Source organism: Epinephelus lanceolatus, chromosome 2 (genome assembly GCF_041903045.1).
Source record: "Epinephelus lanceolatus isolate andai-2023 chromosome 2, ASM4190304v1, whole genome shotgun sequence".
Classification (NCBI taxonomy): Eukaryota; Metazoa; Chordata; class Actinopteri; order Perciformes; family Serranidae; genus Epinephelus; species Epinephelus lanceolatus.
Window position 1 is genome coordinate 47,509,352 of NC_135735.1, and position 14,514 is coordinate 47,523,865.

General features: G+C 42.1%; 1 protein-coding gene across 9 annotated transcripts in view; it reads left to right on the forward strand.

Annotated features, from left to right (window-relative positions):
• Positions 1-14,514, forward strand: part of ppfia1 (PTPRF interacting protein alpha 1) — a 76,555-nt gene that overhangs the window by 44,114 nt on the left and 17,927 nt on the right. For 8 of the 9 annotated variants that reach the window (XM_078162088.1, XM_078162086.1, XM_078162091.1 and 5 more), the window contains exons 10-18: positions 1,693-1,776; positions 1,893-2,024; positions 2,245-2,307; positions 2,406-2,485; positions 3,345-3,495; positions 4,249-4,472; positions 4,600-4,831; positions 12,993-13,022; positions 14,384-14,508. In XM_078162088.1, coding sequence (XP_078018214.1) covers positions 1,693-1,776; positions 1,893-2,024; positions 2,245-2,307; positions 2,406-2,485; positions 3,345-3,495; positions 4,249-4,472; positions 4,600-4,831; positions 12,993-13,022; positions 14,384-14,508 — 1,121 coding nt within the window. The remainder of the gene's footprint in view (positions 1-1,692; positions 1,777-1,892; positions 2,025-2,244; positions 2,308-2,405; positions 2,486-3,344; positions 3,496-4,248; positions 4,473-4,599; positions 4,832-12,992; positions 13,023-14,383; positions 14,509-14,514) is intronic. The other variant, XM_078162094.1, reaches the window with a different exon arrangement.

The following is a 14,514-nucleotide window of genomic DNA, read 5'->3' on the forward strand; positions in this document are numbered from 1 at the left end:
GAAGGTGTGTCCAAACTTTTGGCCTGTACTGTATATATATATATATATATATATATATATATATATATATATATATATATATATATATATATATATATATATATATATATATATATAACTAATGAATTGATTAAAATGGTCAGTTGAACTAATTACATCCTTTTTCCCCCCATTCCCTCACTATTCCATCATCAGTCACTCAGTCTATCTTCAGATGTCTAATACAACATCCATCATTTATTGTAAATTGAAGTGGCAGAGGTCATTAAAGTCTTGTTCTGTTGTTGAATCTGTACCATCTGTCCTTTTTCTCACTTCAGAGGGGTTCCCATGGTCGTGAAATTTCTGGAAAAGTTATGACTGTTTTCCAGGCACGTGCAGCTAGTTGGCAGCTAAAATGTCGATCGAGTAAAGTTAGCAAGCGCTAGCAGTTTGCTTGGCCTACACATTTTAAACTTTAGACTTTAAGTCATGGAAAAGGAGTAAATATTATGGAAAAGCTTTGAAAATGTATTGGTAAATATGTGTGGGAACCCTGCCTCCAGCCACTGTGTTAAATAGAGCTAAAGTTCACATTAAAACCCTGTCTTCTCCTCATTCTCTCTTTCTGTCATGCTGTTTTTGTGTGGTCTTCATGCTGCCCTTACCACCTCCTTGTCAAACCTCTAGTGTGCTCTGTGTGGCTCTAAAGGTCCTAAGACTCAGAAGAAGGTAGACCAGCTTCCCTCACAGAGCTAAACTTCATGCATTGTTAAAAACTCAGTTTTGTTCTGGCATTCAACTTAACCAGGCCAATAGAAACTAATGGAACTATTTACATTTCCAGAACTACTGAAAAAACGATTTGTAAAATTTTAAGAAATTCCAAAAAAAAAATTCAAAGTGTCTACTTTCAGTTATAGTATAGTATATCATTTCCATGACAAGTGCCTGGTTAAGTGCAGTGGCAGTCAGTTATTGAACTTGACCCAAATGGTGGCCTTCTCTGTATGCCGGTGTGTGTTTGTGCTCCATGTGCTGGTGAGCTGTGTGAATGAGTGCTTCATGCTCGCACCTCTCCTTTTTTTCTCAAACACTGAAAGCCCTAGTGTTTGTTGTCTGAAACAAACAGGAAGTGCCTGCTGATTTGCTCTAAGCATTGTGGAGACCCTGCCCATTAGCCCTGCTAAAACCTTGAACAGGCTGTTTGTCACAGAAAAATGTTTACCAGCTTGTTGGCTCTTAGATAGATAGGAGTCAGCAGGTTGGTTATGTTTTTATACAGTGGTTGTATTTTAAGTATGCCTCATTGCAGACAAAATATAGAAGTAACTGTTGTTTTGTGTAATCATTTTCCCCATAAATGTGCCTGTAGTCCTTTGTATTTGTTTTGTTTTTGTCTTTTTGTGGGTGGTGCTGCTTTTCTTTCCTCCCCTAATGCAGCTGGTGCTGGACCTCTAGCTGTAAGTCGGTATATAGATGCTTGCTTCCCAGGCTGTTGATGTTGGTGACCCCCTCCTTTTGAAGGACTTTCGTAGGCTTTGCACCCAAACCTCAAACAGGCCAGAGCTTAGGCCCTTTCTCAGCAAGGTCCTTCTCCAGGATGGATGACAAATCCCTCTGGGGGAGATCAAAGAGGAGCACTAGAGACATTCTCATTAGCTCTGAGAGGATTGAATATTGAATTGAATTTTAATTGTCCCCGATTTTTAGGCCGAGGAACGCCATGGCAATGTGGAGGAGAGGCTGCGGCAGCTGGAGGCCCAGCTGGAGGAGAAGAACCAGGAACTGCTCAGGGTGAGAAAGAGGGAAATCTGCGTCACTAAACTTGGCTTAATCCTCACAGCTTTACTGCTATTAAGACAGTCTTAACATGTGTACCTTTTTAAAATGTTGTTTTTCGGTTTATGTAGGCACGGCAGCGAGAAAAGATGAACGAGGAGCACAACAAGCGTCTGTCTGAGACAGTCGACAAGCTCCTTTCAGAATCCAATGAGAGACTCCAGCTCCACCTCAAAGAGAGGATGTCTGCTCTGGAGGATAAGGTAAATAAAACATACATGTGATCAGCGGTGCAGTGAGGATGATCTAAAGTTGCAAAGTCACTGAGAGTAGCAAAGTGGCAGACAAGTAAAGGATGCTGCATTCTTCATAATACATGTTTGTTGGTCCTCCACTTGTGTCCCATGGCTAGGAGGTGCAAGGTTAGTAGCTCAGTTACTGTTTATTTGCCAGTGAATCAGCTTGTCCCTGTCTCTTTTTTAGAATGCCCTGATAAGAGAACTGGAGCACACCAAGAAGTTGATTGAGGAGTCCCACCATGAGAAGGTGAGGGGAGGGGAGATAATGGAGCCTTTTCCTTTGGGGCTATAGATTTTGTATTTCCGCCCAGTGATCACTATGTCTGTGAATGTCCGCTCCTATAGGAGCAGCTCCTGATCCAGATTGAGACCATGAGGGCAGAGAACGAGCAGGGTAGGAGTAGGAGCAACTCCTTACTACATGGGTAAGTCGGATAACTGGTTAAGTTCACAGTTTAAAACTGTAACTTCTGAGAGTCTTTCTGATTGTTATGTCTCCATGCTGGTGATAGCCGAGGATGTAGGTATGATGTTTTTTGGGTCATCCACCCGTCCCATACTTAAACGTGATATCTCAAAAACGCCTTCAGGGAATTTCTTTAAACTTGGCACAAACATCCCCCTGGGCTCAACAATGAACTGGTTAGAATTTGGTTGTCAAAGGTCAGGGTCACTGTGACATTGTTCATCTCATTCTCGCGAAAGCAATATCTCAGGAAGCCCTTGAGGGAATCTTTTTAAATTTAACGCAAAGGTCCACTTAGATTCAACGATGAATTGGTTAGAATTAGGTGTTCAAAGGTCAAGGTCACTGTGACCTTTTGTTTTTCTGTCATTCTCATGAACGTGGTATCTCAAAAGCACCTTGAGGGAATTTCTTCAAATTTGGCACACACATCCACTTGGACTCAAGAATGAACTGATTAGAATTTGGTGGTTGGGGGTCAAAGGTCAAGGTCACTGTGACCTCACAAAACATGTTTTGGCCATGACTTGAGAATTCTTATGTTAATAATGACCAAATTTCACACAAATATTTACCAAGATAAAATTATGAAGTAATGTCATTTTATGTCCAAAAGGCGAAAGGTCAACTTCACTATGACATCATAATGAAACTGTGCTGATTGTATAGGTCTTTGCTGCTGGAGGGAAGCATCCATGTTTTCACAGACATGGATGCAAACTGTAAGTGCAGCCTGAGTAGTGTATGGAGGCATATGATGAGGCGGTAATTTTAGTGTTTTTTTGTTTTGTTTTGTTTTTTTCCGTCTGTTTTTCCAGACGGTCTCAACTCGGCAGCACTCCAGACTTCAGGTATCCAGTGTCGGCATCCTCAATGATGGACAGTAACTCGGACCATTATGGCAGTGCTCTTGTGCTGAGACGGCCTCAAAAGGGACGGATGGCAGCGCTCAGGGATGAGCCATCCAAGGTGAGGTCCCAGCTCATCTGCTTGTTTATTAATTGTATGTAAGTACGATATTCATAAGGAATTTGAGCTAAATGAATACTGAGCTTTATATTATATTAACTGATGTTTAATAATTGCACCAAACAGCTAGCAGATTCATCATTTAAATAACTTGTTAACATTTGAGAACATCTGCACGTCCACTGTAGAGTCTTCCCATGTGATTTAGGCAGACACTTAAACGTAGACAGTGACAGTAACAATGACAACTTGTACATCCATCAGAAATCGTGTGTCCAGGTTTGGAACTTGTCATGAGGAGATTGGAAAATTCCTGTTAGAAACAATCAAGGTTTTGTTGTGATGTTTCCCTCTTTAAAAGCTGAAATTACTTGAAGGTTGTTTTTGTTTTATTTTTGTGTTGTCTCCCTCTTGATGCAGTATTTGTGTTGTGTACCTTTTTCCTTCCTCTACCTGTTTCAGTCTAATGTTTGAGTTCTTTTTATGATTTTCTTCTTCTCCATTTCTTTCTGTTTGCTTCCACTTTGGACATCAGCAACATGTAAGTCAGTGTGGTGGAGATAAAAGTGACAGTTGACAAATACTCGAGTATCCAGCTAATCTCCTTTTCACTCTGTTGCCTCCCATTCTCTCATACCCCCCCCCCCCCCAATGCTCTGTCTTTTTCTGCTTTTTCTGATTTACTTTGGTATCTTTATCTCTCCCTCAATTTTCTCTCCATTCCCTGTTTTACACGTGTATGAATTAATTCAGGTGCAGACTTTGAATGAGCAGGAGTGGGAGCGCATGCAGCAGGCCAACGTGCTGGCAAATGTGGCCCAGGCCTTTGAGAGTGACATGGATGCTTCAGACCTGGAGGAGGATCGGGAGACAATATTCAGCTCAGTGGACCTGCTGTCCCCTGGTGGCCAGGCTGACGCACAGACCCTTGCCTTAATGCTGCAGGAGCAGCTGGATGCTATCAACAATGAAATTAGGTACCAGCAGCCACATGGCTACCAGAACAAGGACATCAAGCCTTGCTTTGTGTATCTTTTCCATCAAAATGTCAAGGACTGTTGTGACTTGATTTAACTTTACCATCTCCTGCTTTTATCATTGCAGAATGATTCAGGAGGAGAAGGAGAGCACAGCCATCCGGGCAGAGGAGATTGAGTGCAGGGTCGGCAGTGGCGATAGCCTGGGAGGACGTTTCCGTTCCATGAGCTCCATCCCCCCATCACTCTGTGCGGGCTCCTCTTTGGGTGGATCTCCACCAGGCTCTGGCCAATCCACCCCAAGACGCATTCCCCGCAGCCCCAACAGAGAACTGGACCGCATGGGTGTCATGACCCTGGTAAAACTTCCTTTACTTTCACATCTTTCCCAACCAGGACCATACAACAACACTGAATAGGTTATTTAACTCCCATTTTTGAGATGTGTCATTCAGTTATGCCTCAGGAGACACTACTGTTTGTTTCTTTCACTACATAAGTCTAATAAGTCAGAATTATGGTGTCCTGTGTACTTATTTATATGTTGGTTTTTAGGTTGTAGTTGAGTTCTATGAGCATATGTTCTCCCATATACTTTACCACTGTTTGCTTTTCCATATTGATTTTGTGTATTTATGCTGTCTCCTCTCATTAGTTTTGTTAGTGTACTAATATTTTGTGTGTATGTATGAGAGTATGTAACCATGTGTATATTTAACTGCCCCTTGCTCGTAGCAATATTGCTTTGACCCCTACATCATGCAGAGCTCCCTCTCCCAGCAGACAGTAACTTACCTGCCGTATGGTGCAACTGGCTTCAGCCCCCCCCCTCAAGCCTATAGCTATGCACCATACTTTCAGGTACCTGCAGATCTTTCTACAGTTCCCTTCCTTCCCTCCTCAGGTGGGTGCAGTCTGCCTCTTCCTGTCCGCTCTGTTCCTTTTGGCATCTCCAAACACACACGGCACGTTTCCCCCCAGTGTGTACTTAACGCATCACTTTGCACCAAGGATAACTGTGATTACACATTTGTCATAAAGAAAACACTTTTATCATGGCGCTAGTAACCAAAATGTAACTGAATGAGGTTGTATTATGCTATGAATAAGACCAATTTCACTCTTTGCCTTTAAGACTGATCATGAAAAAGGTAGCTTTGCTAGCTTTCCTTTTCTGTGATGAGAAAGCAGAGATCAATTCTCCACTCAGTCACACATACACCTGACTACAGGGTGTCTACGGGGTCTTAAAAAGTATTAAAAGTTGGTAAATCAAATGTCGGAAAATTAAGGCCATTAAAAAGTACTAAAAAGTCTTAATTGCGATTTTATGAAGTATTAAATTTTCTTGGCATTCAAGCTTTGACAAAAAGTATCCATGAATGTATAATTTATTTTCCTCCTCGCGACTATTACAAACAACGATGTGTGGGTAGGCACACTCGGACTGCCATCGGGTGTGTGTGGGGGGGTGCTGAGCGAAAAAAAAAGTTAATAACTACAATTTATGGCGAAAAGGTAGTTTCTTGCAACCCTAGAATTAAGATAAAAATATTCACAAATGAAAAAAACTTCTGGTTGCTGATAAGTAGTGTTTAACTTTTGATTTAACACTAAAAATTAAAACCGCAGACAGATGTGCGACTCAGAGCAGCATGTGTCACTGACACCAGACTCAGAGCGCAGTGGACCGGTGGAAAATGTCACCATCAGCATATTATTTTACATCAATAAAATCTATTTTATCATTATTTTGAGTCACATTGTTGAAAGAATTTAGTTGTCTGTGTTCAAGCAGGATAATAGGTCTCCATTCATTGCACATCAGGCTTTCTATTTCCTTGTCAGAGATGTTTTCTTTTGTAATTACATGATAGCTATTCTCCCTTAACTCACCAGTCAAGAATACCTTTGTCCATTTCAAATAACCCATAGCAATAATAATATCCCTGTTTTCTGATTTACTGTGAAACTTTTTTAGTCAATTCATGCAACAATCAGACCACATGACTTCTTTACTCGGCCTAATGGGGCTGGCCTTTATTTGTCAACCAACCAAAAACAATCAATCAATTAAAAACACAAACTGGAACTGGAACATGAAATCTTATATGCCTAACAGACATTGCTTCTCGTTCTTTGAGTTTACATATGGCTAAAGGGGAAAAAAACAACCGTAAACGGATGGCATGAATAGTGTTGTGTTCAAGGTCCCCCCAAAAAAATGGGAGGAAAAAAAGGCCAAATATTCAAAAAAAAAAAATTTTCACTATCGAATCCCGTGCCATTGAACAAAGCTTCGAAGCTTCGAATTTTTTGGGTCAGCCCTAAATCCCACATGCAAGGGGCTAGCCATAAGGTTGTTGTTTTCAGCATGTTGGCCTTGAATAGCTGAGCTGTTGAGCTGTAGAACTGTGTTACTTGTTATGACCTAAGGTGTTTTTTAATGGACCTGCCTTTGGTTTAATTTATTCTTTCAAGCTTTATTCCTTTTCATCTTATCTGAGTTCTGTTGTATGTTTGTGCGCCATAGATTTAATTGCAAACTACAACTGTTTGGTAAGTTAAAGATGTGTTGCTGCTAACGACAGCTTGAAGTGGCAATGAGGTCTTCAGGTTTTTTTTTGGAAGGTCTTAAAAAAGTCTTAAAAAGGTATTGAAATTAACCTCAGGATTCCTGCATATACCCTGGACTAGTGGGTGTCTAAAGAGCTGCAGGTCCATCTGGAATAGACCATGTAATGAAAATAGTCTAGTACTTGACAGGACACTCTGGCCCTCATTTACGAAACAAACAAAGAACAGAAAAGTTGGTCCTTTCCACACGAAGCTCTGCATTTATCAGTGTGGACGTAGACTGAGGCTACGATCAAATCTCACAGCAGGTCTCAACTCGTGTACACAAGTTTGGTTTTTTTTTTAAAGATATTTTTTGGGGCATTTTGGCCTTTAATTGACAGGACAGACAAGTGTGAAAGGGGGGAGAGAGAGGGAGTGACATGCAGCAAAGGGCCACAGGCTGGAGTCAAACCCGAGCTGCTGCGGCAACAGCCTTGTACATGGGGTGCCTGCTCTACCACTAAGCCACCGACGCCCCAACTCATGTACACAGGTTTAAGGCAGCAAAGACTTTTGGTGCAGCATAGCAAACCTCGCAGAGTTGGAGAATTGATATTAGACCATATTCTGACAGGCATCAAAGTATTTGTAGCCACATAAAAATTACTTAAAATGCGTAGTCGCCACATGGACATACACTCTCTTTCACAGCTGGCAATTGCCTGGCTCTGTGGGACTGACAGGAGGCTGAACATCATTGGTGCCCGGCTCTAATGAATCAAAAACTGTACTTTTTTCACGCTAGCAAACCAAAGCATATTTAGTTAATTTATCTTAAAACATTATTAAAAATGAAGAAATTAACCCTGCAGCAGTGTAATTTTAAATATTTTACACTGTTTACACCTATGTGATTAAATTTTTATCGTTGTCCAGCTCAGACACAGGTGGTACGTCTGTGTCTCCTTTGCCACCTGTTGTACCCGAAAAGGAAGCAGACCCGATACACGCGGCCACACCCTCCTCAGTCTGGGTCAGAGATAAGCTTTTATACGAATATTCTAACAATATCAATATTACATAATTTGTAGGCTAATATTATTAGTACATGTATGCTATAGGTTGGTACATATCATGGATGTATGTACCAACCCCCGCCCCCCATACCACATTGTCTGACTTCCTTTGATGCCAAATTTTATGCTGCTAAATAGAACCAACTGCTTAAATTGGACTGGGGGTGTCAGCATTTCCATTTCCAGCTGAGAAAAGTATTTTTTCTTGGCCGTATTTCTTCTCTCCATGTCTTAAACTCTTGGGCCAAGGCTTCTATACTAATACATACCTTTCATGAATCATAGGCGAACCTTATCGTTAAATGACTTCTGCATTCATATCTGCACTGGTTTGTATGTTATACTGACAGATGAGGGCTTTTGTGATTTTGCAGGATGTTGATCAAAAGTGCATTATCTGATTCATTTGGGCTATGTGTACAAGCTTATACCCAGTGAACAAAACCTCAGGTGATTGTCCTGCACAGTCATTTGTATCAATACTCTAGATAAATGTGAATATCTGGACAATGTGTTTTAAAGAGACACACCTCTCAACTGGGGACCAGAATTTCCTTTTATGGCAAATACCAGCATGATAGAAACATTGTTTTGGTTTAGTTTTACCTCTACTGCTCTTGTCTGCACACGGGGCTGCCTTCCTTTGTGCATTACTTTGGTTTGATTTGTTGTGTCCGCCCGCCACTCATCTGTTATTCTATGTTTGGTAATGTTGTCTCCTGGGGCCTGCTGCAGTCACCTAGATAAGCCATACACTTCACAGCATGAACAAATAAGAGGAACAAATTGTCAACAATTAACCCCAACTTTTAGAGTCTTGTTACATTAGGAACAGAGATAACTGATAACTTCTGCTCTTTGAAAAAGTTCTCTTTGGTCCAGCTCCTAGTCTTGCATTCAGCCCCTGCCCTACATCCAGACTTTATAAACCCGGTTGTGTTTCAAAACATAATAGTGAGCTTAGGTTCTCTATTGCACTAAGTATGATGCAGTTAGTTTGCTGTTATTACTGGAACTGTGTTACTCATCAGTCAGTCCTTTCAAGAATTTGCTATCTTGCTATTACAAGTATCAACTCATGTCCAAGCAGTTCCACATTCGTTCAGTGCAAGATTTCTGGAAGAAAAAAAGTCACCACTCAGTACCCTTTTCTATTAATTTGTCATATTTGTTGATGTTAAGGGCCGTGTCCACCAACATGTTCTTCCTGAGGCCAGTGTGTTTTTTTTTTTTTTTTTTGTTAATTCTTTGCAATGGGAGTGTTACGTATTTACACTACCTTACAGCAGCATGATGACAAGCTGGGCATGAATTCTGTGCTGAGCGCTGCACGTTGTTGGTTTATTTTTTATTTTTTTATTTATTTATTTTTTCTGAGCCCCGGGATTTGAAAAATGATCAACTTCTGGTAAAACACTGCGCTCGTCACTGTCACTTATGCTGCTCAATCACAGTGGGGGAGGGACAAATATCATGAAGTCCAACCCTTGTTAAATGTACAAGTGCTGAACAACAGTAACAATGGAGCAGAAACATGTTCATGTACTGTGCGTACGGTAATATACGTTTCTTCTTATAACCCACACAGACTGATGGGTCCATCCACTCTCCCTACATGCTTTCGTCTTATCTTTATTCAGAGCAAGTGCTCTACCTTGTGCTGACATGTTTACGTTTGCGGATATTCTGTATCGCAGCAACTGGACGCAACCAAAGTGTCTCAGCTGAAAAAAACGCTGTGCCTCTGAAGCGCACCTATATGGCCATTTCCTGAGAAGCACCTGGGGCCTCATGTACAAAGGGTGCGTACGCACAAAAACGTGGCGTACGTCCTTTTCCACGGCAAAGTCCAGATGTATCAAGAGTGAAATGGCTGTGGAAATGTGCGGTGCCTCACGCCAACTTCATGGCTGGCGTACGCACGTTTCTACAGCTGTTGATCCTTGGGCGACACAGAGGTGATGCTGAGAAGCTGTTAGAATAAATAAATGTGAAAACAATTAGTCCTCAGAGTGATGTGCACATCAGAGAAACATCAACAATTAACACTGATGAACAATTAACACAGCCGCGTGTCTGCAATTAGATGAGTGGATATAAAAGCATGCGCAAAGTGGTGCCGAAAATACCGTTAACAACAACGGCTGCTTTAGCAGTAGTAGAAGATTTGTAAATGGCGCAATACGAAGAGAGCGTGTGTTCAGAGACAGATGGCACTGGTTCATCAGCTGCTTTAGGTTCCTGAGGCCTATTCTCCTGGAACTGTGCGCAGAGCTGCAGCTGGCAGCGCGATACGGCGAGGAGCCATGCGCTGCCTGTATCCATACAGGTTCTGACCACACTGGGGTTCCTTAGCTCCAGGGTCATTCCAGAGGGAGCTGGCCGACCGATCGGGACTGTGCCAGTCGACCCTGAGCCGAGCCATGCCAGCTGTGTGGGACAGAATTATCCGCATGTCAGCCAGGTATATCAAATGCCCATAGCTGAACAGGCCAACATTAAAGCGCAATTTGCAACGACAGCCGGTTTTCCTAACGTTATCGGAGCTATCGACTGCACACACGACTACAGCATAAAAGCACAATCACAGGATGAATTTGTTTATGTCAACAGGAAGCATTTTCATTCGATCAATGTACAGATCATATGTGATGCGCAAATGCAATTAATCAACATTGTGGCGAGGTGGCCTGGTTTAACGCACAATTCATACATTCTGAGTAACAGCATGGCTGGGAACAGACTACAAGCTGGCACTGTGCGCGATGGGTGCCTTCTTGGTGAGTAATTTATTTGTTTAATTGTCCTAATATTAATCCCCCTGATGCGCACTGAGCATGTGCGCCCCCAAATATTATCCTGTATTCACAGCATCAGTACTAGTCAGTGGTTAAAGTTAGTGACTTGCTGTTTTTTGCTGGTTAAACTACAGCTTCAGAGCTTTCTAACAAGCCCCTGATTGTCTTGGTGTGTAAAGTACTCATGTCAATAAACCCGTGCGTAAAGTGTGACATTTCTTAATCAGCCACACCTTTTCCCCGGTGCACTTCTGCATTAATTTACAACAATAGTGTGTGATCCGTGTAAGTGGTGTATAAAATTAACAAATGGAAACTGTAAATCCAGTTCACATAATTATTTGTCTGCTTTCAGCTGACCCCAGGCGACTCTCTGTTCAAACAGGGTGAGCTCCTCCTCTCCTGTCCCCCCGCCTGTTTTAGCCACACTTTGGCGGTGGGCAGCCCTCCTCCGCTTCACGTCCACCTTAATGTTGGACCACTTCTTTTTTAATTCTGCGTGGGTACGCTTTTCTGTCCCCACAGCATTGACAGGCTCACACACACTCTCCCACTCACTCACCTTGCGTTTTGTATTGATGCCGGAGGACAGCGTGCCACAAAGTACATTTTTGTGCGCCTCCACTTCAGTGAGCGTCTCCAGTTCGCATTCTGTGAAGTTTTTCTTTTTTCCCGCCTCACTCATTCTTTTGTTTTAGTTTTCTGATCGTGCAGAGAGGGGAATCTTAGGTGCAGGGTTCATTTAAATATGATTTGCATATTTAAATAGGGGTGTGGACAGGGAGGGGCCCGGTACTCCAACATGTGCGCTCAATTCCGCGTTGATTGGGATGTACAAAGGAAATGTGCTTGGATTCATGTGTACGCACAGATTCATACATCTGGATATTTTTATGCGTACGACGTTTTCTGGATTTAAGCGTACGCCATGTTTCAGTAGGAAATCCACGCACGTCTTTGTACATGAGACCCCTGGTGTTCTCAGCTGGGGAAAAAAAAACACTTTGGTGTACACTTGGCCTTATGGATAAAAAAAATGAAATCAAGTATTTGCTTGACCACAGAGCAGTTATTGTCTAATTCAACTGTTGTAAAGCTGTTGCAGTGAAAAACTGGCACACTGCTCTGCTGAAAGTGAGGAATTAAAACAGTTAATGAAGTTTATCAAACAAGGGCGTAAAACATTACAGACATAAAAGGAGTGCTGCTTTTAGATTGGCAAATAACGCCTGATAAAAAAATGTCAGCCTCAACATAATCCTGTATTTAATCTTGCCATGGTAAAGTCTCACATCTGTCTTTAAAGCATCAGTGAAACTAGTCAAAATGTCCTTATCCCTAAATATGAAGACACCAGGAAAGGAAAAGAACATTTTGGGTGATTAAATAAATTTCCTCTTCCTGTTTCCCTTTTATAGCTCACAATCTCTTCCTTGCCCTGGCCTCAGTGTGTCAGTTGAGGAAAGGAAATGAGTGATTAGGTATTTTCCTCGAGGGGGCAAGAGAAATGTGGCACACTGATGGTTTATTTGTTCTGCTAATGCCAGGCTTGTGAGGAATGCAGCGGGGAAAGAAACCCTCCCCCTTTTAGGTGCACAGTGGAAAATATGACGAGAACATCTCTGGTTCATAAATTCAGGTGTCACACAGCCCACCCCTGTGATTTCAACAGTAACAGCTGCTTGGATACCCACTTGGTCAATTTTAAAATATATTTCATGAAGGCTTTGATACCTCTTGTCCCGCTGATTTCCTTGAGTTAGGCTGCACCCATCCTGACCCGAACCTTAAGCATGGTTGTTTTGCAGTATCTCCTGCTCGGGTGCAGTGGTGCTCCTGCAAACTTTATTTTCCCAAGAACTACCTATCTCGCTGCACAATTTAACTGACAGTTTCTCTGGGTCTCCACTGTTGAATGTGTGTGTGTGTGTGTGTGTGTGTGTGTGTATCTGAGTATACATAGGTAACTTTATATCTTGTTCTGATTTCCTGCTCTTGTGTGTTTGTGCACGGCTTGGTTCCACCGCTGGTCTGTTGTGCATCTCACTAACTGCTTTTCTCCTCTCTCCTTTTTTGCCATGCTTCAGCCTAGTGACTTGCGCAAGCACCGCAGGAAGGTAAACTAGAGACCTGCTTTACTGGGCTCTGTCAGCTACCTGTCTTACCTTCACACCCCACATCTCCCAACTAAAGCGTCATCCACAGCATCTACATTTAGTGTTTTCATCCCATCTCACAATGTACCATCCACTGCAGGGTTTCCCACATTCATTTATTTGTGCCGACCCACCACGGTTATATCTGCCACCACGTACTGATTATATGTTTTTGTAGCTGGTCGGTTCATTAGGAGCGCTATTGGAGTACATGTACCGTTTGGTTATTTGTTGCACAGCACTCTCACAGTGCAGAGTGTAGTCTGGGCTTAGACGATGCTGCAGTACGCCACATGCAGTGAAAGTGAAACTTAAAAATTAATTGTGCTGGGTGTAAAAGTTTGCTTTCACTCACTTCTGCAGCAGCTGCTCCTCTCGTATATTGATCAGATCTGTTTAGTTTGATTGATGGTTTGTCCTCCCTGTAAGTCAGACTCCACAAACTGTTGCGGAGGACTTATGAAGAGTTCATCTGTGCTTCGTTCACTGATCCACAAAAAACAAATGTAGAGAGGGGACACAGACTGATAAAACAGAGAAAGTTTAGAAAAAAGAAAAACAAGAAGCCTGCTGACAACCCACCCCTGCCCCTCCTGGCCCGTCGTCATCAGCTTCCGCCACACAAAGATTGTAATTCTGTGGGAAACATTGCACTGCAAACTAAACCAGTTAAACAATTTACCGATTAAGCGAGAAAATAATTGGTAGATTAATCTGTTGAACTTGGGATAAGTCATCTTGACAGTTATCCAACTCTACATTTTTACAAATATAATGTGACAGTAAAAAATGGAGATAAACTGATGGGAGGTCATGGTTGAGATAGGTTGTTTCACCCTAGTGGGTTGCTGAAGTAATATTACCAGTATGCAGTGGTGCTTTGGCACCAGTTTGGTGTTTTGATTGTTTATTAAGCTTTCATGTTACCTGTTGTGTTGAGTTGTTTTTTTTCCTGGTCATCCTGATTCATTGCTTCTTTGTCTTTGCCTTCACAATGAAGTTGTCAATCATGTAATTCTTTTAGTTTTGGGAGTATCTTATTGCCATTGTAAAAGCAACAGTAAAGGTGATCTTTATATTCCTGCTGTAGTGTAATATTTACAGTGAACTATCTCATATTGATATACACTATGTATGGACTAGTCACAGACCACTGGGAGTGTAGCAGCTTGGTGCATAAAAAAATGTGTTGTGTAACTTTAACAAAGGAGATTTACACTTGTGTGTATTGCGTGAAAGATGTTATTTCTTTGCCTCATATATGTGGGGAGTCAAATCAGAAAGGTCTCCCACATTAACATGTCCCTCCCGCTGTTATGCAGTCTGCTCAGGATGACAAGGCCACTATCCGATGTGAGACGTCACCCCCCACTACTCCTCGCTCCATGCGCCTAAACAGGGAGGCAGGGCATGCTGCCAGCCATGAGGACATCAGAGACATTCGAGGGTAAGA